The following is a 27838-nucleotide window of genomic DNA, read 5'->3' as shown; positions in this document are numbered from 1 at the left end:
GCCTACCCCAAAGTCTACATCCCAGCCAGAAGCGCCCCCCCCGAGCCCAGCCGTCTGTCCCAGCTCCTAAACTCCAACCTCTCAACTCCTGCACCCCACGTCTGAGTCCCCTCTCTGACTCCAGACTTGTTGGCCCCACCTCTGCCAATACAAAGGTGAAGTCTTGCAGATCACCTCCCCCCGGCGGACACAACAAACTTCATTCTGCTCAGGAATGGAAAAAATTACAGTGAACACCGTTCCCATGTTGGGGTTGTGGAGGGGATTCCGGGAGGGGGCTCTTGGACGGGTCAGGGAGGGTGTGGACTACATCTGAGGTTGCAAGCTGTGAGGTGGGGGCCAGGGATGAGGTGTCTGAGATGCCAGGAGGGGGCTCTGGGTTTGAGGGAGCTTAAGGGGTGGGGATAATGGTTTGGTACTCAGGGTTTGTGTGCATGGGTTTATCACTGGCAGCTCCCAAATCAGCAGCTTTGTAGCGGGGTTGAGGCAGGCTTCCTGCATGGCCTGGCACTGCGGACCATGCTGTGAGAGTTGGATGTGGCCAGCAGCAGGTCCAGGTCCTAGATGGAGGCATGCAAGTGGCTCAGCACCCTGCTGTCATCTGCAGGCACTGCCACCTGGCTCCCTTTGGCTGGGTACTGACCGACCAATGGGAGTGCGAAGCCAGTGCTCAGGGTGGGGGGCAGCACACAGAGCCCCATGGCCTACCCACCAAGAAATCAGAACTCCTGGCAGCTTCCAGTAAGCCTGCCTTATGACCCCCATTGGTCACTTGGTCATCCTACAGCAAGGTGACCCAGTGCCTGACATTCCTGCAGTACTGGGTTGCAACTCATTCAAAACCACTGCTTTAGAAAATGTACAGTGCTTAAGGGCACCAAAACAGGCACACAATAACCTCTTAGAGAGGGAAGGGGGACAGAACACAGGTATAAAACAATGCCCATCTTCTGCATCGCTGAATAAAATGGACGCTCAGCAATTACTGATATTGCAGTTTTAAAAATTAAACACTCAAACCCAGTACCATTTATAACAGGATGGCTACAGACTTTGGTACTTTAGGTCCATCTTTAAAATACCAATAGAGGTAGCCATGTTAGTCTGTATCCTAAAACAAAAAAGCACTTTAAAGACTAACACAATCATTTTTGTTGAGGTGCTACATGACTGCTTGTTCGTTTAAAATACCAGACAGTCTGTCAGTCTCTAGGGACTTGCATGAATTCAATGAACAGAGAGCTTCTTTTACCATTTAAGAGACTCCCAAAATCCAGATTCATTCTCATTGGTTCCATCGCTTAGTAAATCTTCATTCATCATGTCTAGTTTCTTCTGAACCTACAAATAGGTAAGACAGCCTTAGCCAACATGTTTTATTAATAGCTGAGAAAATGGCTACAAAATATTAGGCAGTAGCCATGCCATGTTTTGGTCATCAATTTAAATGATGTCCAACTATACACAACTTTGGCCATATTAAAGTATTTATCAGAAGGGACAATAATTCAGTTTTCACTACTTAATTTTAACACAAAACCCAAAGTAGTTCCAGTGGCTCTAAGACTTTCAACTTCAGAATGCGTTTTTGTCATCCTCTTCAGTGATGGAAACCAGAGGGAAAAAAGTCTCAGTACACCCTATGGTGGCCAAAGAGTCAGCTATCACATGAGGAGTGCAGCACAGGAGCTAAGCAACTGAGTCACAGTAGATTTAATAGGCAAGAAGGGAACATCCAAAAATGAGAGCCAAATAGAAATGCAAAATAGAAGTTCTGGGAGGAAGCGAGAACAGAACAGGCTATACAGCAGCCATCACTGCCAATAGATTAATCCTCTTCCATTTTGTAACTACACTTTCATGGGCAGTGTGCCCTCTGAGGGTGACGCAGCACCAGATAACTATGAAGCCGATGACTGACGGTAGATAAGCACAGGTATGTAATAATGTAAATGATAGACCCTAGGTAAAGAACATATCCATAAAAGTAGTTAACGCTAGGCTGGCAGGCTATTTATTTGTCATATAATTATTACTCGGTGTGGCAGAGGAAGGATATTAAACATGATTAAGTAATATATTTTTAAGATTTTGCACTCAGTTTAGCTTGTAAAAATTGAGCACAGTTGTTGCTAATTTGCATGCAAATTAGAGCAACCATATGTCAAATTCCTCATTCTGTATCTCTAATCACTAATGACATGCATAATAAAAAGGTTTACACCTATTTCGTGTAAATGCTACTATAACAGTGCTAGCACCACAGAAATACTCTTCCAAATTTAGCAACTCAGATAGAATTCCCTTCCAGTTTACATTCACACAAATTCTTCCTTTTCCATTTCATAACTCATCTCACTTCTCTCATATAATTGATATTGTGCTCCTGTAGATTGATGTTATTGCACTGTGTAGTGGAAGTGCTGGAAGTGTTTCATAAATAATTAACCCATTTATTACTATGTATAACCCAGGGGATGGGATAAATGGGCCCCGTGAATTAAATTACAGATCCATGCACACACCACTAAATAAACTGTTGATGCAAGACATGAGAGGAACCAACAATGCAAACATCAAACTGGTAGTATGTTCCAACAGACAGAGTATAGATTAGTGCCTGAAGACCAGATTTTAATCTATACTCGGCCACTGACCTGCCCTTCCATTTACACAATCGCTTCACTGCTTTGTGCTTGTTTCCCCTCTGTAATATTGGGATAATGATACTTACACAACTCTAAGGTGTGTGAATGAAATGCATTGTTAGGGACCTGATCCACAACCCATTGAAACCAATGGAAGTACTCCCATTTACTTCAGTGAGTTTCCCCCTTTGATTTCAATAGGCTTTGGATCATGCCATATAAGACCTAAGTGTTATTATGAAAAGCTTAAGAGCCCAGTGCTATCTTTTTTCCCCAAAAAGTGCATGCGTAATCCAAGTATCTTAAGGCTTCTGCTTTATTTTACTGACCCAGCCTCTGATGTCAGTTTACAGGAGGGATGATTAATACTTTTAAAGAAAACCCTTCTTTCCGCTGCCATTCTCCAAGACCCCAAATCAAACAAGAGGAGCTCTTGCAATAGAGTTTTCAAACTGACCTTCACTTTAATAATTTTGCTCTTAAAGTTGTTGAGAACAACAATAACTTCACTGGCATCAGGTGGAGAATCTGTACCATCATGGCTAGAAGTAAAAACAAAATATTTAGCTTTGTTGCTATCATCACAGAACCAGGGCTCTCTCATGTCCATTTGTTCTTCACGAGCACTTGTCAGAAATATCTTTTTGTTATAACAGACTTGTTCCCTCTTGAGTAAACCTTAACATCATGAAATGCACAAACCTACCTAATAAATACATAAACTAAACCTACACATGCAAGCTCACAATTTATTAGATATAATCTCAGGGAACAAAATAGTGTATCTGGCAACTCATGCAATTTCCATTTAACAATTAAGTGCTATTTGAAAAGTAAACCTGTTCGATCCATATATACCATTATGATGTGCATCCAGTTTAAAATGTTCACAAAAAGCAAAAAGATACCAGATATGAGCCCACCTGTAGATTCTATAGATGTCCTCAGACCTCCCCTTTCTGAGTCTCAAAACCCAAGCTCCAGGATTGGCTTTCAATTGGAAGTAGCCCTGTAAAGGAGAAAAGTGACATGCGGTTTTAGCTGCAAACCAAAATAACTTTCATTATTGTTTCCCGTAGCAGTATCCAGTTTGACTGTTTTTCCTTATCATCCGTTTTAGATTTGTACATATTTGCTCATAAATCAGGTGATTACATCTAAAATCTTCAAACCCAGATAAAAACAGCAAATGTTCTAAGATTCACAGTAACATTTCCCATTTCAAGTACAGAATACCCAGGGAACAGGTAGACTCTTTCAAATGGATGGAGTGTTTTGCTTTGTGCCCCACCCCCACCCCCTGTAGTCACTATCAGACCAGAAACCAAACACAGACTTTCAGCCTGTTCTTTCCCCTTCCCAGCAAAGATGACAAGAATGTCTAACTTCTGGGCTTCCCTCATTGGGAGAAAAATATATTTCAAGCCATCACCAATTAATCTTTGTAAGGATCCATAAAAATACAGCTCACATATATAATGTTTGATTCATACTGATGCTACACTGATGGGGATTTCAACTATTATTATTTGGAGCAGAGTCACTGCTGAAACTGGAAAATTTAACATCTCACACTTGGTGCAAAACACCCCTCTGGCAAAGCTTTAAAAAAAACTACTATGCGAAATGCATACACAAAAATGTCATTGCACCCTGAAGTTTTAGATTTTAATTGCAGAAAAATCAAAAAGGTCATTATTAAGGTGACAAATACGAGGCAATCCCAAATAAATCCTTCAGTTCATCAACTGCTTATGCGCAAATATCATGTGCTTGTGACCCTGCAAACATTTGGCTAGCAGCCTGCCTTGTATGGAGGAGTGCATGTGTGAAGCAGATCAATATGAGAACATGTGTAGCAGTGGTGCCCTAGAGGGGGACAACACTGATGATGACTTGGATAAATAAGTTTTCAGTCCTAAATGTCAAGGATGACATCGCTCAGATGTCTTTCTGACGTGACCAATGCATCCCTGTGTTCAAGTTTAAATAAGTTCTAAAGTTAGTTAAAGCCTGTTACACCCACTGGCATGTAGGGCAGCAACAAAGGTCCTCCACTTCTGTCTTTGGCCATTTTCTCCAGTGTCTGTTTTAAAACATTTTCTTGCATATACAGCTACATAATTATTCTGCATTTGATATTGTGGTGTTGATGGGTATCATGGAAGAATTCTTTCTCCCAACCTGGCCCATTTCTGATGGCATTTTATTCCCAGCATTTCCACCAAACACAGGACCTGCTGTTGAAAGTGGGGGAGAAGGGAAGAGGCCCATCTATCACTCTAGAGAGAGTGACACCATTGAAATTAGGATCCTGTAGATTTCTGCAAAACAAATGACATCTCTCACCTTTCTACAGATAGCTTGCCCACACAATACAACGTTATAACCTTGTGCTCCCAAACTACCAAGGAATGTACTATTTCCTGTTTTTAAAATGTGTTTTAAGTTTAAAAAAGTAAAGAGTATAGCTAAACATTTAACACTTTTGTCAGTAATTCTGAAGCACATCCCATTAGCAACTTGGTTGCTTTATTAAGTTAAGTACATTTCACAGCCCCAAGATAGGGTCCTGTTCATAATATTTATGATTACAAGAGACAATATAATAAAACCCATTCTCTAACCCCCCAGAAGGTCAAAGGGGTTCAGACACAGAAGAGACAATGAAAAGGGAAACGAACGTGAAAAACTTTTATATGGTTGATTAGACGTGCTGTAGGGGAGAATAAGCTGAGACAAGTGTGAAGAAAGAACTATTTCCATTCCTAGTACCCATCACCACCTCATAGGAATAAAGGGACTTCAAAGTTGGCGGGGTCCTTTCGAAAAGGACCTCCATCTGGACGAGCCACACGGGAGTGAAACACAGCAATTTCGAAGAGCCACGGCCGGTGGCATGCTCATGAGGCGCTGAACATGCATGGCCATTTTGAAGTTTTGTGTCAGTATAGACACAGCCTAAGAGAGAAAAACTTCTCTCTGAATTAGGCTCAAGCTCATATTGACTACAGCCAGGACAACTGATTAAAAGATTTAACTATCAACAAAGTCAATTTCACATCAGCTCACAATCCCCAAGTAGTCAACAGAACAATACAACCAGTAAGCAATTGTGCTACTGTGCTGTGAAAAAGATGTGATCAAGAAGTCATGCTAGGAAGGAATTCAATCACAGCCTCATGGGTGAGAAAATGTGAGCTGCTATTACAATATCATTTTGGAGACAAGGGCCAGCCTACCCTAATTACACAACTTATTGGTTTTCCATGGGAAGAATTTGTTCAATGTGATGGCAGTATTCTTAAGGTGGCACATTACTACCTGCAAGACTCTTCTCAGTACACTGGGACAAACTTTTTATGTTGGTCCCCACTTTTCATTCCTGCAATTGCCCGGGGACCCCCCAACATGTCTAATGTTATCCAAACCGATGAAAATTTCAGTTATGTTCATATGAAGAAAAACCTTTTTTGGCATGTGTAAGAAAAAGTATGTAGGATGTAAAAACTTTACCTATCAGTATATAAATGTGAATGTACATACATATAACTAACACAGTTCAACATTTTTAATAAGATGGAGGAGCCTGACACCCAGCAGCCAACTGTGCTGCGCCCCCACTTACAAAATTTCACGCCCACCCAGGGGGCCCACCTCCCCACTTTGCTCACTCCTGAACTAGGATATGGAGAAACCAAGACCATCTTGATAGTGACAACTGACAGCCCTCTTTGAAAGCAGGGCTTCTGCCAGGACAGTGTTAGGAATAAAGACACATCTTGCCAGCAACTGACACATCTTGCCAGCAACTATTATTCCACAACTGAAATCAAACTTTTTAAGTTCCACTGGGTGCCAACAATATTCTCATGCATATTACCAACATATTCAAAAGCAAACCATACTTATTAATGATCTCACCAACACACTTTGCATATATCATGAGCAACATAGTGGACAGAACATTGCAGGATGTAATTTGTTGCCCGTATAAAGACATTCACTTACTAAGTTGGCCATCACAATAGTATCAACAATGACAGGGTTGGCTGAAGTTCCCAGTGTAAACTGAAGTCCGCGAGGTGGCTGTCCTGTAGTGATGTCATAGCAGTGTCCTTCCAGAAGCAGATACTCCAGTTCATATTCTGCAGCTACCAGATTATCCACCTGCCCCCAAAAAAAAGGCACTGCTGCATTTAGAAATAATTCAGAATGACGACTCTGGCTCTATTTCCTAGTGATTGGATTATGCTCTAATATCTTTAATGCATTTTCTTACAATTCAATATTTGTTATTTATTAATTTTTCAATCTTGGCTCAGGGGATAGTGTTCTGGGTGGATTATTATTAACTGGTAGTAAAGTAGCCCCTAGAAACCCCAAAAAGATTATGACCCCATTGAGGTAGGCACAGTATTTAACATAGTATGAGACAGTCCCTGCCCTGAAAAGCTTACAGACAAGAGAAAGGCAGCATTCTGAAATGGAGAATATAGAAGAGAGTTCAAATAACTTGCCTGTTATCACCACACAGAGAACCTGTGACAGAGCTGTAAACTGAACCCAGATTTGCTGAGTTCTGTCCAGTCCATGACTATTTTTCATTCCCAATTTATAATTTAACCTTTTTGTATGGACAGAGATATTTTTGTACGACTGATGCAAATGACTGCAAATAATGCAGGACAAATCTGCAGAGCAAAATTACCCACCCCAAATTCTCAATGAACCTCAATCCTAAATCCCCTGTTATCTGGGCTTGAACCCTCCCCTGAGGAAACTATGCACTGTGCAGAATGTTATGATATTGCGTAAGATGGTCTAACTCCCCTGCTGCTCCAGAATGTTCAGTTTAATTGTTAGCTTCAGTGATCTGCATCTCAGAGACCTCACACACAAAAACACTGCCAGTATTGTTTACTGGGTTGGGATGGTGAATAGATTAGAAAAAGGTTCAGACAAATGCAGAATCTTTTCAGATGTCTGGGCACAGAGAAGGAAAATATAACTGGTAAAAAAATAAATGTGGCAGTCTCAAATTATTAGTCTCAAATTAGTATTGTCTCTTTAGGTGACCATATATAATTTCATTGTTTATGACAATAAGTTAACAGTGATAAATACAACTTTCTTTACAATTAGTACTGGCTCACTGATGTTTGAGCCAACCATTCTGTCTAATGCATTGTACTGCATCTGACACTGAGCTTTATCAGACACATTACAGGGGGCAAAAATAGAGGTGAGTTCATAATAGATTATAAAGATTTTCAGGCTGAATGTAACCCAGGTTGACAGTTGCCAATAGTTATTACCAACTTTTGGCTTATCTGAAGTGATTTGGTGGTCTTGCTCCAGTTTGCAACAAGACAGAAGTGCATATCACAAGAGCCATCCTCTTGGTTGACACTACTGTGGACAGTCTCAGCAGACAAAGCCAAGGACTGAATGGTTCTGGAGACTGAACTACCCTCTCACCTCTAGAGGTGGTTCCTCCAGGTCAGGGTTGAGGCACATTGGTGGGGAAGCTTGCACAGCCACTGCCCATGCCAAATCTGTTCTGTGGATAAATAGAGGACTTCAGCCTCCAGTGCACTCAACCTGGCATCTTGCACATATACTAGATATACACACATTTATTTTTTAAAATTAAAATCTAATTGCTTCTCGTCAACAGGAAAATGGCTTAACCCAAGGGGGGAAAAAGATACTTTCAGACCTGTTCAGGCTTATCGGCTTGTGCTATGAAGCAAGAAAGGGTTGTTCATCTTACATCACTGATCCCCTAGCCTTAGTGTAGGTGAATGAGCTACACCTCACAATGCAGATAATGAGAACCCAGTAATAATATATACAGCCTGCTTAGCTAATGTCAGTTATTAAACTAGGGGATCAGAAAGTCATGACTGCCAACAGTTGGTTTATTCACTTCCTCTTTGTGAAGCTTTTCTAAATGCCAATCAGTGACAATACAGACAAGTCTACTTTCTTTATTTTACTATCAGCATTCTTGGCTTATACACAGAGTCCTCCTTTGATTCCACTTCTTTCCATGTTTCTGTTTATCCCCCCCTTCTCTTTTACAGATTTCTCCGATTACATATAAAGTTTTAAAGCATTACCATCAAATTTAAAAAAACAAAACTAATTTCTGTATGAAAACGATGACCCTAATATTATGACAAGTTACTCCTAGGGCTATTATAGAGGAAAGATAAAAGAACATTTATTTTCCAGGTTTTTTTGCACGTTGTCAGTTTGACTATTTGGTAGTGATGCATGATCTACCCAGCACCTGCCAGTGGGTCTCTGCCAGTAAAAGCAGCAGCAGAACTGGCAATGAAAAAAGAGCAGACAAGTGTGTGCTCATAGGAGAAATGTAAGGAAGGAAGCGTATGGGCCTGAACATTGAGTTGATGTTCTCTATACTCACATAACTGATGCTAAAAATCCCTCTAAACAAACCGGAGGTGAAAAATCCTTAAATTTCAAAAAATTGTTCTTTCAGAAAACTCAAGACCCTACTTATATGGAGCATGACAAGAAAAACTGATTTAATAAAAATCAATAAAAATAAATAAAAAGTTAGGGGCCCAAAAATAAGGATTTCTCTTTTCTACTTCAGGACCATTTCTATGAAATGCTGTACATCTGTAACGTGGTTCTTCTGCGGAACCTGCACTAGGCTTAGAATGGGTGAATGTAGCACTCAGCTCATCCTCCCCATCTGTCTAGAGCATGCATTGCTTTCTACTTCCAAATTCCAAATATGAGCCCCAGAAAAATGAAACACAAGCACACTAATCAAACAGTAAATGCGTAAGCTTCTTACCTCCTCTAAATAAATGTTGTCAAGGTCATATGGAGTTCTGACAGACTCCACCATCCAGCTCTCAGGGGTATTTAGGTTCAGAGTGAACAGTGGAGTCTGAGGCATATCCAAGAATTTGGCAATTGGACCAGGAGCAAAGTTGTCATCGGCTGTGAAAGAAATCTCAGGCTCCAAAATGTAGCGATAAAAGCTGAAATTTCAAAAGGAAAATCCTAGAATATCTGGCTGCCAAGTTTGATGCCTTTCAACTCTCACCAACAGTCATCCTTCCAAAGGACAGTGCCAGAGCCTCTGAAAACCCATTACTGAACATTTGTTCCCTTCTTTGTATGGACTCTTTGCTTAAGAAATCACCCTTAAAGTACTTCTGATATCATACTGAGTAATTAAGTACTTTACCAGAAGGATCTAAACCTCAGATTTTGAAGTGTCTTTTTGAATAGCTACAATATCTTAATATGGCATTTGAACCACTTCAGTTAAAGTCACAGATTCCAGAGACTGAAGTGGGCAATATGCTGAGATATAGTGATTTGGAGAAAGCTTTCACAGGGTGGGAGGGCTGGGATGTGAAAAATGCTTACATTCCATAGGCTAGTGGTTAGGACACTGGTGTTGGACATGAGCAGTTCCCATTCAAGTCTCTGCTCTGCCCAGTTCAGAGTGGTCAAAACTCTACTCTGAATCAGGCAGAGCAGGGAACTGAAGCTGAATCTCCTACATCCTAGCTAGTACCATCCCCACTAGTTTCTAGACACAGATACATACACCCCCGCTCCCTCCTTCCTGAACTGAAAAGCTGAAAATCCCAGAGACGGCATTTCAGCACAACTCTGGTTTTGCAAAAAACATTCCATAGGGTTAGTTTTTGTTCCACTGTGCAACGAATTTTGAAACCTTCCAAGATAACTGTGGCCATTCCTCACTTCAGAATTGTGCATTTATCGCCTATAAATGTCCCCCACAATTTTTTTTTCCCCACAGCTGTTTACAATAAGATTTTTCCCCACAACATAGCATTTCTTACCTTTTCAGAGGCATGTCAGAAAGTTTGGACTGGCAGTTCATAAAAACTCTAAGATTCATGTTTATCAGTTGGTTCAAAACCTAAAAACATGAGAGACAGATATACCCTCAAATTCCTACTTGAGAGAAGACTAGTCTTTTTTTTTTTTTTTTTTCTTCTTCCAGATTAGGCCTTAGTGAACGTTTAACAATCTTCTCTCTCACTCTGCCTTCCACAAATTTTATTTAACTGGGGCAGTGAATTAGTTTACCTGTGCTATCAGGATTTTAAACAGGACTTTGCAATAGTCTACATAATAGACAAGATGTGAACGTTCTCCCTCAAAAATAGCATCTGTGGACTTGAACTTGTATAAAATGAGCCTTACCATGCCTTTTTTTACATAGTATATTGTAATTAGCATTAGTTAGAAGTTCTATTTGATATACTCTATTCAAATGAATCTCTCACAGATATCTGAGATGAGAGTCTAATTTTATCCTTGCGGAACAGAAAAAGCTGTAAAATATGGAGTCATCTAGGACTATTCTACAGTAATCATTTGCTGACACAGCCATGTCAGTTGGGTTGTAAAGAGGAGTAACCCCCTAAGTGACAGAGGTGTGCCAGGAGAAGACTACATAGAGCAATTTGGGCAAAACTAATCTTTGACCGATACCGTTTTTTCTGCTCAAGGTGGGTGGTTTTACTAGACCAATACAAAGCTCAGCTTTGCTAGTTCTCACTTGGGGGTACTTTGCATACCAGTACTGCCATATTAGTAGTGCAGACACAGCCTACAGCCTTATCGACACTACAGAGTTTTGCTGGCACTGCTACGTTGGTTAGGCGTGAGTCAGATCCTCTAGCTGACTTAACTATGCTCACTAAAACCTCAATATACGTGAAAGTGTGATGACAGAAGAAGAGCTCCTATTACAAGGATTCTCAAACTGGGGATCACGACCTCCTAAGGGGGTCACAAGCTGCCAACCTCCACTCCAAATCCCACTTCACCTCCAGCATAAATAAGAGTGTTAATGTGAAAAAAAATTGTTTTAAATGTATAATAGGGGATCAAGGTCAGAGGGCTGCTGTGTGATAGGGGTCATCACTTCAATGCAAAACTTTGAGAACAACTGCTCTATCAGCTTAGCTAATGTTGTCTGGGCAAGTAATTTACTGTGCTGGCAGAACTCCTATGCTGTGTTGCCTCTAAGGCGCCATGTGGGCAGGGGCTCTGTAATACAGAGATAGCCTAAGTTTCTCATGTTAGGTTTCTATGTGAACACTGGTTTTACATTAAAGCAAAACCCTTGTGATCTAACTATTACAGCTATGTTCTTACAATTCTGTGCTTTGTATTTTTAGAGAGCCTTCAATTTTGTAAAGCTCATAGCCCTTCTGAGAAATTGATCATAACTCAAAAATACTAAGACATCCCATACTCCTGGCCTTCCTTTCTTTAAAAAGCCCATTGCCACAATTTGCAATCCTGTTATTCTAGGTCTTCAAATGCAAGATGGGATTTCAAATAAGTAATGATTTTACTAACGAGATGTCAGGGAGCATCACGTGTTACATTCCAACATGACTAACAGACTGAACTTCACATAACTGAAGCTTTTCTCATACCAACAATCTAATCTTATCTTTCTCATGATACCATAATCCTCTAATGCTTTTTTGCTGTACTACGGGGCTTCCTCTGGGCCCTTCTACAGCTTCTGCCCATCACCCACTTAAGGAAAAAAAGAAACAATACAGAATAAACTATATTGTAACTGCTAATTAATGGATTACAATGGTGTATATGTACCATAAGTAACGGAGCAAGTCTTTGAGCATCTCTGGTAGCTGGATCAACAATAGCCACCACATCAAAATAGGTCTCTCCCTCTTTTGGTCTAAGCTTAACTGCACTAAACAAAAACAAAAAGGTAACAAAAATTGAGAGTTAAAATAAGATTTAAGGATAAACAACATAACCCAGCAAATTCTTAATTCAGGAAGGTTCTTAATAAGATGATTCACACAGACTATAGTTATGCGTATGTTTAAGTACATTTATAAAGTGGAGCCAAAGAACCTAAGGAGCCGTAGATTGGGTGGTACAGATTGCACCTCCCTGGTCCAGCATCTGAAAGAAGGATTTGCCAGACACGGGGAGGTCAATTTTCTGGGCTCACCTGCCCTCCCCGCCCTTCCTGGCTACCACCTGCTCCCTGCCCCTGGCTGGCTTTCTTTGCTCTGGTATAGGCAGGGCATCTCTCAGGATCTGGATGACAAAGACCCAGTGGGGTTATGGACAGCCCAAGTCCAAGGACACAACAGGGGAGGCAGCCATGATGGCATCACTTATCCTCCCGGTCCATCCATCTCCTACCCAGCAGTTGGCAGAAAAGCTCCTCCACCTTTTTTAATTTTTTCTTTCCAAGGACCCCAAAAGGGAGTTATGAGCATAATGGCCTGTCGTTTTTTTGTCCACCAATTATGCCTAGTTTTTGACATACCAATTAGGTCCTGTGATTTCCAGTTCCACCTTTTTTTTTTTTTTTTTTTTTTTTAAAAAACAAAGCATGATTTTAACAGTTATTGAATTACATCGTTAAGGCTTTTTGTTTATACTAATTCAGTCTCTCTCCCATTTTGCACCTTTAGCTTCAACATTTATTATCACAGATTGCAATATTTTATGAATATTTTCTCACTACTCAGAACTGAGCTTATAATTAGGGCTAATTTGTAGGCCCAATTATTACAATGACATAGTAGGGAAGCACACTAGCCATTTGCTCTTCACTCAAACAACTCCTCATTAAATGTTTTGTTTTATTATGTTTTGTGAAACAAAACACTTCTGAAGCATTACAATATCCTGAGACAATTCTGCTATTATACCAACGTAGCTATGGAAAAATAAATGTGCAAGGGGGTTACATGGGATTTGTCATAATGATGATAATGAATCAAAGTGTAACAAGATACACAACTAATATATGTCAGAGACAAGGATGCAGAAATACATAGGTCAGAAAATTTAAATAGTAACACAATACCTGTATCTGTCCTCAAAATATTGATATTCAATCCTTGCCTCTCCTTTTGGCTGAGCAGACAGAAGGGCATCCACCTTCATTACCAAGTCACTTGCACTGAAACAGAGAAAGCTTTCAAGTGCTCTAAAATACATCTGTATTTCCCAGTATCACTAAAGATTAACATACACAAAATAAGAGGCCCATATTCCAATCTCAGAGGCATGGACTATACGTGTTACTGCCTCAAAAAAACCTTTATGGTTAAGGTATATGTTTAGTGTTAATGTTTATGTTTATTGTTAATGTTAATGTTTGCATGTAGTAGTGTAATTTTTGAGACAAGACAGCATGAAAATAAATGGTTCACACTTCTGAAATTAAAAACTAACCCAGAATACAGGAGCTATTCTCCTTTCTCCAGTCACTCTAACATGCAACTATGTCTCTGAGAAGACTGAAGATCTAAGCATCCATAAACCATGATCTCCAGCAAAGGGAGACAAGAAGGGACTCTCTCTGGAGAAAGTCTCTCCATTATATCCCTATCCCAGAAGGGAAAGGGAAGAGGGGTTAATTGTTGAGCAATAACAAATCAATTTGCACTTGTGCTGACTGAATATGCTCTTCCTGCCTCTGCTAGACCAATAAGAGAAGAGCAAAGTACTCTTGCTGGGCAGCCCCAGACTACAGTTATCTTTAGTGCACTGGAAAGTAACTCCATGCGTCAAGCAAATTTGAGTGCAACATGCTACTCTAACGAAAAGTCATGATTGGCAATTACTTCCCTTTTAATATTCCCAGAATACTTAATCTAGTATTTTAAGTATCATTTCCGTTTTTCCTTAATCTGAAAAATATCTCTTGTAAGCACCAGTTCCGTGATAAGGTAATTGTCAAGAATGGAACACTAAACAATAAAAACTGGGTTACGTAACATTACAGTACTAATTAGTGAGGCCATAATTAAGGATATGTCAGCTTTTCCCATCAACTCCTTGTCTCATGGGTTTTTAGCGACCGTTATGCAATCAATTCATAACAATACCATAAAACTGATGGTATCTGCTAAATTCTGGTATGGTTTCTAATCCAGAGATCAGTCCAAAGCTGGGCCTGCAACTGCTAGTGCCTTGGGTCTACTACACCTGAAATTCAGCACAAATTCAAACTGTACCCTCTTTTACTTTGCCTGAAATGAGCCTTAAAAGCTTTTTCCTTTTCCAACTACTAGATATGGACATAAGGGATCTGATGTCTTTACACTTAAAAATCTGTGTGGCCATGTTAAAAATGCACACTACTGGCTTTAGAAAGGTAGCAGGACACCACAGGAAAGTAAGGGTGAGTTTTGCAGGCTGTATCAGGTAAATGAATGGGATACTCGAGACCTTACAAAATCAAACAATGAACAGACAGAAGTGCACAGGAATCAGTGCACCCACAGGGTTGCCAGACCCTTAGCAATATGTGAACTTAGGTTTTTGCTCTTTAAAAGGCACAAAGTAAGTCCATTCCAGGAAGAAGTTGAGTCATGTGTAGAAATCTAAGAAATTTCATTCTAAACAGAGGCCACAAAAGGGATTAGCAACCATATTTTTCCCCATTTAAAAAGTTATTTTTCTTATAGTACATGGAGTTGTTCCACAGTCTTAACTGCACCTGACTTGAAAGAAGAGTGCAGAAAGCACCTTTGCCTTCTATTTTTTGGTGTGCCACTAATTCCTCCTCCCATCCTGCATGACTGTTGCCATACTAACCACCACTTTGCCAAGAGACCACACCTGAGTTCCATGATGAACAGGGCAGTGTCCTTCACCTGGCTGTACAGAGGATCATTTTAATGATATAAACCGGTGGTTTTCAAGTTTTTGTGTTTTTTTTTCATTTGCAGACCCCTAAACATTTTCAAATAAAGGTGCAGATGCCCGTGAAAAATCTTGGACCTAGTCTGTGGACCCGCAAGGTTCTGTGAACCAGAGGTTGAAAACCACTGATACAGTATTTCTTGGTTTTCCAGTCACTTCAATAACATTTCTGCTGGAGAGTGGATGGGCTGCAGAAGACCATCAAAGATGATTCAGCTCAACAGAGCATTCCCGTCATCTCCTCTAAATGTTTTGTTATGGACAAGATTGTTCGTTTATAGTACAGCGTACATGTTATACAAACCAAGTCAACAGTCTGCTCACTCCTCTCTTCCCACTGCTAAAGGCCACGTTAATGACTTGCACCCTGCTTTCAACCACTCCCCTTAGTTCCCATTCATATTTGCTTACAGATCTTCCTCTACTCCCAACTGCTGAATATGGGATTTGATTTTCTGTCCTGATGTCTTTAGTATAATATTCTCGAGGAGGTGGAAATCATCCTGATTAAACAGCTCATTGTCCTCTAGTGGGCCAATAATCTACAAAGAAGATCAAATAGATTTACTAAGCAAATGCTGTACTGAAACAAAATTGAAAGACATTTTAAAGATACATACTTGGGCCCAATCCAGCAGGTGCAGAGTGCCCTTGGATCACATTAATATAAATGGGAGTTGACGGTTCTAATCACCTCTCAGAGGATGCTCAGCACCATTCTGGGTCAGATCTGTTGCTGTATAAAATAAGCACTTTCACAGCATCCACTGAGTACTCAGAGATTGAGCAGCATCATACTGTGTAGATCAAATTCTTGACAGTGTCACAGACTTCCAGCCCAGAAGTCCACTGTTCAGCAAACACAATCAGATCATATATCTCAAGCCAGCAGATATACTAGAGTTACCAAGTAAATGATCAAAGACAGGAATAAAACACTAAGACTTGTCACTCACAATGTCTGAATACTTGACAGGGAATGTAGTTAGTGCTCTAAAATACAAATGCTCTTTGGCACCTCTTTCGGTCTGTTACAGTTGTCTGAAATCAGGAGAAAAAATAAAACTACTTGCTTTGGACAAAAGGGTTTCATCATTTGGGATGGAATACTACAGTGAGACAATTTATTTAAAAAGCTGAATAGTGCTCATGGAAGTTTCTGTATGCAAAGCCATCTATATTGGCAATACCTGCACAAGTCTGTCACAACGCCAGTGAATAGTCCTTAGCCTTAAACTGGAGTTAGCCTCTCTGGGGTAAGAAACTATTGTGCTTCAAGTTGGGCTTGTCACAACGGACATTTTTGTTACATGGACCTTTGCTCAGCTGAAGCTGTTTTGATAGCAGCCACTAATTTCACACACAAAGAACCATTGGCCTGAGTCAACCTTTGCTGGATTCGAAAAAGTGACCTACCAAAGAAGGGTTTTGCATCTATTTCCTAGATTCCTATTGTCACTCAAGTTTTCCTTATTTGCTTCATTTTGAATGTGTGTGTTTCCCAGTCTGGGAAGTAGCTCACCCTTCCATTGCTGATTACTGCCCTTTGTCCTTTCTTCAGCTTCAGAACATCCCTGCAGTACATGGCATGAGACAGTATAAAATCCACTTTGGGGGATTCAAAAGCCTCTTTAAAAGTATTCACATCCATACCCTGGAAGAAAACAAAAACAAATACTCTCCCTAAAACGGGAATCATAATAGTCTCTATACAAATGCTCTGTGATAGATGGACAATACCTGTTAAAAACAGTCTTACAAAGCTTTTACAAATCTCTTCCTAGTTTGCCACAACCTGCCTCACAAACCCTTTTTCTCTATTCCCTTTCTCCTGTTCTCTGCCTTTTTCTCTCCTTTTCAAAAAAAACAATCTCACCACTTTTGATGTGAAAGTTGTGTTGTCTGCCGTTGTTGCTACTTGGAATAACCATAATGAATTTCTTTAGCCTTACTGACTTGGTATTCTGTTTTTCAGTTTAACTGGAAAAAAATTTTCTCCTTTTCCTTTACTTATTAAAAAGACACCATCAAACTGGAACATAGCTAATTTCAAAAAGTGACTCAGCAATAGCTTCAGGTATAATCCTGCCTTGAAACCCCCATTACTAATTTTTTGCTGTTCTAAAAATCACATTTTCTTTTTTTTTAAATATTATCTCTCCCTTCTGCAGTTTGAAGAATTCATATGCACAGAAAGTGGGTGCTGAATATGCATAATATGCTAAAAAATGCACAAAGTAATTACATGGAGAAGGAGTCCTTTTTGACCTTATAACAGGACACAATTTTAACTACTGTTTCCTGTCTGTACGTAAGGATCTAAAGCATTTGTGGGACACAGTTTTTAAGAAAGAAAATCTAAACACTGTATTATTAGACTTGCACAGAAAAGGATATTTTTAAATCTCAAGACCCCACTGGGTCTCAAAGCCATAACAATGAAAAAAAAATCCTCTCAATTGTGCAAATATGCTGAGTTTGGAGAAATTAACCCATTAAGGACAAGAACTAGACTATTACTATTTACCATTATTTAATTTTCAGTGTAGGCATATGGCATGAAGAGTTACCATCTACAGGTGCCCTAAGGAGTTCATCTGAAGAACCAGCAAAGCCATCACAAGTACTTACACCAACTGCAAATTCTGTGATGTCAGCTCCTGCCTCTAGTGCCTTCGCTGTCTCCTCTTTTGCCATTTTAGTGATGAAGTTTTTGGCATTGTTTGACGTTTGTGTTTGTAAAGCTGCCCATATAGCCCTGGTGATGACTGTGTTCTCATTGGTTGGCTCTTCACTGGGGTTGTTAATCATGCTAATTCGGACATGATTACTGGATTTCTGCATTTTAATGAAGTTTTGGTTAGAATACATTTAGAATTCTGCTATGCTTTTAGAGAAATGCGATACATTCATTACAACAAAAAGCCAGCGGAAACTGCTCTGTATTGCCTAATGGGAAATACTGATTCCAAATCGAAGTAGTCAGCAGCTTAAGGCTAACAGGACTAATGATAATGAATGAGCATAAACTAACTCATTTGTTATTTGCATAGCACCAGCATGCTTACAATACTAGAGAAAAGTGTTAAGTCAAGGTCCCTGCCACAAAGAGCTGACAATCCAAATGCTAAATGGATCCCAAATTACTGTGCAAACCAGCTACCATATATGTTGTGTCTGCCTGGTACCTTTGGCTTGCTTTTTACTGAAGTGCAGCCACTGCAGGAATAAACCTGGCAATACTACATGACTTTGGACAAAACCATGAAAAATATATTTTTCACTCCAAAACCACAATTTAGGTGAGAACATAATTACACAAGCTGAAATTTAGCCAGGATAAACTGGAGTTAACACACTACTGTTACAACAAGTACTGTAGGGTACTGAATGATCCCAAAAGGGCAGGACCTTAAATCTTGCACATCAGGTACCACCATCCCGGCACACTGGACACCCTTATGTGGTACTGGTTCAAACACAAAGTGAACAGCACCCCCTGCTGTAACATGCACATCTCTTCCCACAGCATCTTTTAGAGATCCAATCCAGCGATCATCTGTCTTGAACATGAAGATTACTGACAAAAGCCCAGTTTTAGATGGCATGGCTGCAGAAATTCAAAGCACCTGCAACACACTGCTATTTAGGAGTGAGAAAAATCAGCCATGCCTTTTTATTAAGTGACCCTCAATAATATTAAATACAAAATCTAAGTTAATACAGAAATGTTACTTAGAAAGTAAGTGAGCAGTAGTCAAGAAATACAAAGGCACAAGTCCCACCACATGCATAACAAACCTCCCACTCCCTGATTTCTGTCCTATATAGTTGTAACTAGACTCCTTCATGAGCACTGGCAAAGCACCTGAGCTAAAATGTTAAGTTTCTAGATATTTATGTTAAAGTGCTGAACTCTGACAATGCAGAAGCTGATTTTTAATCTCACACTCCTGGGGAAAAAAAAATTAGCAACTTGCAGGGCAAGGTGAAAATTAGTATTTCTCAAGTGTTTTTGTGGCGTGTTAAGTAAACCTTCGAGATAGACACAATCAAATTGAATGTGTCTTGGGTGAATGCATCTGCCACCCAACAGGAGCAGTTTCCTCCCGCTTTCGGGGCGGAAGCAGCAAGTCAGGCTGCCATCCTTGACAGGAGCAGCTTCCCAGTCCATGGACTAGTGGGGAGCTGGGAACCAGGCAGGAGCTCCCCTCCACTTGCAAAGCAGGGCAGCAGCCCTGGTTAGTTTCCTGACTCCAAGGAGTGGAGGGGAGCCAGGAGCCAGGCTGCAACCTGGTTCCCATCTCCCCTCAACGTGCTTGAAAATTTGAGTTAGGCGGGGGTTGCAGAAACGCAGCTCCCACATAACTCAAGAGTTTACTGTACAGCTTAATGTCCAGAAATTGAATGGGCCAAAGAGAGAAAAATGTAATTATACAGGACTCTTGTTCAGTGTTCCTGCTGATTTTTTCCATCCACGGGTGGAATAAATTTTGTTACAAGCGCCAAGGCATGTGTAGATGAGCACCACCAATAAAAACACATGCTACCAACTGCAGACAGCTGTGAGTGTTCTGCTAATCAGCTGGGTGGCACCTGAATCTCTCCTGGGAGGGTGCCCAATAGCTCGACTCACAGGGAACACTGCACATGTTTATTTGAATGTGTCATTAATTTTGTGAACAGTTGCTGCACGGAAATACATCAGAATTTTGCCCAGAAAACTGGAAAAGAAAAACTCCTATTTTACAATCAGTGCAGATGAGAGAAACAAAGCAAAAATTAGGTACGATGCTCACATATATGGACAAGTCAAAACCCAACGGTGTCTCCCCAATATTAGGTCTGTCAGCCTGAACTGTGACCATTAGTATTTGTATCCAGGTAAGTGCCTTCAGGCTTCATCTGAGATTTGGTTTTCTATTGTGCTAAGCCCCAGACAAAGCATATTGTAAGAGACAGTTCCTACCATCAAAGAGCTCATAATATAGATAGAAAAAAAGAGAGGAAGGGGAAATGTTGAAAGAGACAGAAGTGAGGCCCAGTCCAGTGCTCTAGCCCCCAAACCACAGTCTCTCCTGTTTACATTGAAATGCTACCACCTACCTGATGTTTGATAGCATCATATAACAGTTGTCTCCCAGAAGGCTTATGAAAATCTCCAACAATCCAAAAAGTAACTGGTCTAACAAAAGAATCATCTGTAGAAGAATAAAAATGCAATGCTTGGGGGAAAAAAGGCAGCTTTTGAATATTACCGCATTGTCATTATACAGGAAAACCACGTGCAGGGATGTGACAAAAGTAAAGGGTGGTAGAATAAGATTCAGGTGAAGTTAAGAAGTGATACCTATATGTATCATGGAAAGGGGTATTATTGTTAGATTACGATGATTTTCTTAGTTAACAGATTGGAGAGACATGCATCATTACAGTTCTAAATGTATTTAACTACTTGGTAAATTTCAAAGCTAAACCTAAAAACCTGCAAGTAATCTATAATTTCTCTCTAGAAAACAAACATGCTTTTTTCACCCTTCTAAAATGGTATGTTACAGAATCTGTTTTGTTCAGAGAGATATTAAAAAGAAACAACACACATGCATCAGTTTTTCTATTACCTGCAGGTTCTAGGCTAGCATTACGCAGATATCAAAAAATCCCCAAACAACCTAAATATATCAAAGAATAACACAAAGAGAAAGTGCTAAAGCTTGAGTTACCATAGATCTCCTTGGAGGACATTCCTGGATGTAAGTAAAAAAGGAAAAAGATGGAAGAAAAGGAAAATATCATTATCAATTTCTATAACAAACTGCACAAGTATAAAGGAGTGAGCTAGCAATATCATGTTACCAAAGTGCTAAATTCAGTGTACATGAACAAGCATTGTTTGCCAGCAACTTTATGTAAAGACTTGGGGTTTGTTTGTTTGTTTTTAAATAAGTGCACGATATTATATCCAACAATAGAATCTGAGGAAGACATTGGAGCCAAACCTCTCCCCCGCCTTTTGGGGGGGGGGGGCCCAGGGGGCGGAGAAGTAGCATATTACGATATAGATGTGACCAGCTATTGCTTTTGGGTCTCACATGGAGTACATCTACACAGCAGATGGTAGGATAATTCCCAGCTCATTCAGACATACACACGCACCTGTTTGAGAATGGGCAGAAGCTCAGTCTAACTGCCAGAGTATGCATCCAGGAGATCAAGTGAGATTGTACTCAGTGGTTAGCCTCCATACCCCTACTGCCATACTTTCTGTTTTAGCATGCTAACTCGAGCAGAACTAGCACTTCCATGCAGAGGTGAGCCATGCCCTATGTATACAACGAGAAGTTCTGTGGCCTCTTATAAACTAACAGATTTTTTGGAGCATAAGCTTTAATTGGCAAAGACCCACTTTGCCAGATGCATGCCCTGGGTGGAAAGGAGGCCAAAAGGAAGGGCAGAGTGAGGGCACCTGGCTTCAGCAATTAAAATCTAGGGAAGCACTTGACTTACCCAGAGGACCACATGATCCCTCATTCTTCCACGTGACATCTATGCTTCATGTCTACCTCAGCTGGGAATTGCTTTCATAGCTGCTGTGTAGACACACCCCTTAGCACAAGTTCAGTGCCAATGAACAACCACAGAATACTAGAACTGGAAGGGACCTCAATAGGTCAAGTCCAGTCCCCTGCCCTTATGGCAGGACCAAGCACCACCTGCATCATCCCTGTTAGATATTCAGATGAAAGAATACCAAGTGAGGAGTTAGCAAACCCTAGGCTTTTCCACTATTTAGAAAACAAGCATGCCATATTATTATGCATAACCAAATACTAGCTATCCAGTACCCTGAATAACTTCAGGGGCTGCAAACAAAAAGCTGTGATTTAAGCTGGGACAGCTCAAAAATATCATGCCTCCATAAGCAGAAGACATGCAATTAGGTGCTGAGATCAGACAGTAGGAAAGCAGATACAACATGATGCTAATCAGATCTAAAGAAATTCTATCTGTGAAGAAGCAACTGGTCCTCCACCTTGTTAGTAAACATTCATGCCATCATCCACTTCCCATTGAATGTCTGCTTCTGTGCCAATCTAGACCATGCACTACAACAGAAAAGGTGCTTTTCAAAAGAGAGTTTGGCTATGTACTATCTACTTCAAGTGCTACAAAGAAAAATAAGAACAGCTATAATTGCCTGCACATGAACAAAAGCCTGATTAGAGGACAGAGAATGATGGGAATACTTATATCAGTACAGGAAGGAGGCAATGCCTGAGGATGATGGCAGGAGAAGTTAGAAAGAGGCACTAAAAAACAAAATAAGTAGTCCCAAAGATAAGAATGAAAAAGAAAAAAAAAAAGTTCTGGCAATTCATGAAGTTTAACCAGTTAACATGGGAACATGTGAAGGGCTGACTGCTTATGAACTTTTCATGTCAGGAACCGTACCTGTCTGCATGTGTTTGTGCATCACCTAGCACAATGAGGTCCTAATCTTGATAGAGGCTCTTAAGTTCAGCCGTAATATAAATATATAGTATTTGACCACACAGTTCAGGCACAAAAGTGCAAGAATTACACGATTCTTAATTACAAGCTTCTGGCCAGCTTAATGGTCAGTCTGATTACTGGACAATTATAAAAATATCCGAAGCTCCGGCAACTATTTTTAGCTTGGGTCACAAAGCAGAGAGTCCGGATTGCTTGTATATTTTTATGTTGGCCAGTGGAACTGTAGAATAGATTATATTGTTTTATTTAATCCTTTTGTATATTCATCTAGGCTCTTGGACTCAGTGTCATGTGGGCTGTGAGATTCACAGGGTAAACACTCCTCTAATGAGTGGCATGTTTTCATCTGTAATACTGTGTTCAGTTCTGATCAGTGCTTCTTTAAAATCTGACTTTAGTAGAAATGAGAGTGGTTGGCACTTTGCATCACCAGGTGTAATTAGCATAATTACACCATAAGTACAATGCTGCTGTAAAAATAGTTTGGTGGTAGGAGACAATCATAGAAGGCTACAGTTGGCTCAGGCAGGAAAGGAGAAGCCAACCCACAGAAAAAGGAGGGCAAGTAATTTCGTGTATGTCCGAAGGATGTTAGTGACCGATTCTCTTTGCTAAAGAGCTCAGTTACTATGGTGACAAGGGCACACATGAACCTAGGAAGACTGATGGACTAACAGAACCTACCGACTCACAGCCTAATCTCTGAATCTGCTCTCTGCCTTACTACTCACACTTCATCTTTTACAGTATCTTGGCTTTGCACCTACTACGATGCTCCCTATGCCTGACAGTCTCATTTTCTGCTAAGCCTTAACTTCTTCCTGCCTTCAGGCCAGGTCTTACAGAAGTTTTTTTCTCTAATGTCTTCCTCATCAGTTCTCTCACTCTTCTTCCTTCCCTGAGAAGATCCTCACTTCAGAGAAGATTGCTTTTTCTGCTTATAAGTGCTTGCAGTCTATTTGTAAAGCTCCAAGTAAGCGGAGTGTGGTATTAAAATTTATAACACTGTGGTTCCTCAAAGGCCCCAGTCAGGATCAAGGTATAATTGTATTAGGAGTGGCACAAACACAGAAAAAGATTCCAGTTTATCATGGTTTTTACCTTTCTTTGTTAAGTAGGTCATACTATTGGCTACAGCAGCTGTTTTATCTTTGGAATCCAAGACCGTAAATCTAGCAAAATCGTCCACAAAAAAGTTATCTGCGGGAAAAAAGATACAATATTAGGTGAAGAAACAAATGATACCTTTAGAACAAATAAACGTACAACACTCACTGCTATATATTATCCTAATATCTTGCTTTTTACATTTGATGTCTACGTTTATGGCTAATATATCAATAAGTGTTACTGTTGTAAGACACACCTACTACATATTCTCACAATTCAAATTTCAACTGAAATCAGTGATGCCAGGTCCTACTGAAGTCAGCTAAATCTCTGTGTAAGGAAATATGTATTTAAAATCTATTGTGTTACTACTCTCCAAACCATCTAGGTTAGATTACACATGTGCATCTATTAACTCTTATTATTCTACATAGTCCTTCTGCGTGGAGTATACTTCTTAGTATTTTAACCATGCAAAGTTTCACTGAAATATATACTATAGCAAACCCCAAGTATTTCAAGGAGACATCATCAGTTTCTCTTCAAGTAGGGTTTAGAAATGGAGCAGCACTGACTGATATGCCTAACATAGGACATGATTATTAGTCTTGGTTTTTGCTTATGCTGTTAATGTCTCAATTTCTGGAGTCATTAAATTCCCCCAAAAAGGCAGAATGAAAACAAAGAAAATACATAATTAGTATAAAAAATCTGACTCCAATATAAACGTTTATCCTGTTACTAGGTACAGCCCCACTCCTTAGCACCAAGTCCGTTGGAATATTTTACAATTGTGCGTTCATCAGAGAAATACCAATTCTTGTAAATGAGTAGTTATACAGATAGGGTTTATTGGAATTGAAAAGTGTCTCTTACTAGTAGCAGTCAGATCGAGGTACTCTCTGTCAGACATCAAGATCCTCGAGTTGATTCTTGGAACAACATTAGGCTGGTTCATGATATATTCAACCACATCCTGATCACTTGATAATTCACCCTGAAGGAAAGAAGGAAGAAAAGGCAGAGCATAAACCACTGTTCTTACTAACACATTTGTATTAAAACAAAGTAATCATGAATTAAGGTGGATGGTGAGCTTGCTTATATGATTGTTTAAGAAACTTTCATGGACTTCACCTTTCAGAAAGCTAGTGTTCCCCTTGAAATCCCAGCTTAGAAACATCACATACCAAGTACACAGCTCTCTGAAAGAAGCTGGTAGTTTCCAGGATTTTTTGCATTGTTATGGTTTCTAAATCATCGGGATCCAGCTGCTCTTTTTGAAAAGGAATTCCATTAAACAGCACAATGGGTAGAGGACCCACACCTGTCTGCTCATAGTATCCTCTGCCCTCCTGTTATGAAAGGAAAGAACATAAGTACATTATCTCATTACTTCATAGAATTATGTGCCTTCAATGTAATATGCTCTAACCCAGTTGAAATCTATTCTGAACATTCACCCAAATAAGATACTGTAAGCTTTACTAGAACTTACATATTCTGTATAGGATATTCAATAAAGAAAACAGTTTAGAATACCTATTATATACAAGACACTTACCTAGCAATCAATTGCAAAACAAAAAGTTAAGAGTACTTTGTTATATTGTCAAATACTGAAACAACTTGTTCCATTAAACCAGTACCAAGAATTTATGATCTATTGTGCATGCTGGTAGAAAAAGCCCAATTTTAATAGCGACATACATATGGTTACCTATCTGCATTTGGCCCATAACCTCATGTAGACTTAATGATAAGAAGAGAACACAGACTATAAAGTCCATGTGTAAATCAGCTCAACAGTGATGGCATATGTGACAGAGCAAAGCCTTTCTAAAATACAGTTCTTTGTACTCCTATGAACACATTAGCGTGTATTTATTGTTCAAGACAACAAGATTCACCATTGCATTTTACCATCTGATGGCCCATTTTTACTACCTTTGGTAATCTAATAGCTAATTTAGTACTGTGACCTTAGAAGTTCCAAGAATATCCTGATCCTGGTATGTACTGGAGTATTGCATCCAGTTCTGGCCCAACCCTGCCCCTGATTATAGAAAGGATGTGGATACATTGGAGAGGGTCCAGTGGAGGGCAATGAGAATGATTAGGAGGCCTACAAGAAGAGGCTGAGGGACTTGGGCTTATTCAGTTTGCAGAAGAGAAGAGTGAGAGGTGATTTGATAGCAAATCTTCAACTTCCTCAAGGAGGGCTCTAAAGAGGATGGAAAGAGGCCATTCTCAGTAGTGACCCATGGCAGAAAAAGGAGCAATGGTCCCAAGTTACAGTGGGAGAGGTCTAGTTTGGATATTAGGAAAAAGTATTTGACTAGGAGGGCGGAGAAGCACTGGAATGCATTATCTAGAGAGGTGGTGGATTCTCCACCCCTAGAGGTTTTTAAGTCCCAGCTTGACAAAGTCCTGGCTGGGATGATTTAGTGAGGGTTGATCCTGCTTTAGGCAGGGGCTGGCCTCAACGACCTCCTGAGGTCTCTTCCAGCCCCAGGATTCTATGATTCTGGTTCACAGACAAATATCACATATGGTATTAAATGAAAGCCAAGCATCATTCTGTGACATGTATGCACAGGTACTATGTACGTAGGTGTGTATATACTAAAAATATGAGCTTAAAGTCTGTATCAAGGCAGAAGGGACAAACAGGTTTTCTACCTGAAATATGGTCACATCTTTATGGAGCTGTACCCATCGCATAGAACTGGGAGGGTCCTTCAGAGGTCGAGTCCAGTCCCCTGCCTTCACATCAGGACCTATCACCATCCCCAACAGATTTTTCTCCCCCCATCTATTTGCCCAGTTCCCTAAATGGCCCCCTCAAGGACTGAACTCACAACCCAGGGTTTTGCAGGCCAATGCTCAAACCACTGAGCTGTCCCTCCCCCATCCACTGATATCCCGCCCCCCTCCATTTGTCAACATGTACATTAAACAGTGTAAGCCAACAAAAATGGAACCCCAATGTAAATACAAAATCAATAGAGGGACGTAAAAGCAACAAGGAGGCAGCGGAGTGGACAATAAGTTAGGACATCATATCCTTTCAACATACGATCTCACAATTTTTAAGACTGTCCAAAATCTCCAATATCAAGTAAAACCACTTGTAGTGATCCTTTCAGCAGCATTCTCTCAACAAACCTTACATGAAAGGGCTTTATTTGAACATTCCAGTCCAGCAATTTAAGTAGCGTATGGGTATGGGAGGGAGTCCAATTGGTGAGAAGCACACAGTCCTGTAGGGATACAGGAACGGCCACATTTCATGCTGTAGCCTGATTTATCACCGTCTCTGCACTCTTTAAACATTTCAGACAGCAACTGGATACAGCCTTACTTTCCTTTCCCACCTTCCCCAAAGCTTCCACTTTAAGCCTCAGAACACTGCAAGCACCACTCCAACCTGCCAAAAGAGGCATCCCAATTGTGGAGATTAGCTGATACCATGTACTCATCTTAGGGCAATGCTCCAGATGTGCAGCATTAACTACCATCAGAGCATGTTACAGCACGGAACAGTGGACAAAATCTACCCCATTTTGGAATGTGGGCTGAAGCAGCCTGTATAGTCCCAGCATTCCCTGCACTGTATGTGTTTGGAAAGCAAAAGCCTAGAGAATCTTCGTATCAGCACCTCTCATTCCCACCCCAATCTCCAAAGTAACTGCACATGGGGAGACACCACCAGACCTGGGATCCTCAGGGTGCCAGGTCCTTACTCAAATCTTGCCCCTGTGAAATAGCACTAGTTTGTCTGCTGAAGGCGTCTCTGCCTCAGCCCACGGAGCGAG

General features: G+C 40.3%; 1 protein-coding gene across 3 annotated transcripts in view; it reads right to left on the bottom strand.

The window, feature by feature from the left end:
• The window catches only part of UGGT1 (UDP-glucose glycoprotein glucosyltransferase 1), an 85989-nt gene that overhangs the window by 13025 nt on the left and 45126 nt on the right, over positions 1-27838 (bottom strand). For all 3 annotated transcript variants that reach the window (XM_075004451.1, XM_075004448.1, XM_075004450.1), the window contains exons 18-33: positions 25211-25375; positions 24897-25017; positions 24012-24110; positions 21119-21142; positions 20502-20596; positions 18027-18233; positions 16918-17049; positions 15807-15937; positions 13549-13644; positions 12309-12411; positions 10511-10590; positions 9484-9673; positions 6660-6818; positions 3572-3657; positions 3106-3190; positions 1253-1341 (exon numbers count right to left, since the gene is read on the bottom strand). In XM_075004451.1, coding sequence (XP_074860552.1) covers positions 1253-1341; positions 3106-3190; positions 3572-3657; positions 6660-6818; positions 9484-9673; positions 10511-10590; positions 12309-12411; positions 13549-13644; positions 15807-15937; positions 16918-17049; positions 18027-18233; positions 20502-20596; positions 21119-21142; positions 24012-24110; positions 24897-25017; positions 25211-25375 — 1862 coding nt within the window. The remainder of the gene's footprint in view (positions 1-1252; positions 1342-3105; positions 3191-3571; positions 3658-6659; positions 6819-9483; positions 9674-10510; positions 10591-12308; positions 12412-13548; positions 13645-15806; positions 15938-16917; positions 17050-18026; positions 18234-20501; positions 20597-21118; positions 21143-24011; positions 24111-24896; positions 25018-25210; positions 25376-27838) is intronic.

This window comes from Carettochelys insculpta, chromosome 10, assembly GCF_033958435.1.
Source record: "Carettochelys insculpta isolate YL-2023 chromosome 10, ASM3395843v1, whole genome shotgun sequence".
NCBI classification, from domain to species: Eukaryota; Metazoa; Chordata; order Testudines; family Carettochelyidae; genus Carettochelys; species Carettochelys insculpta.
The sequence above is the reverse complement of the archived record's forward strand: the minus strand, read 5'-3'. Positions and strand labels throughout refer to the sequence as shown.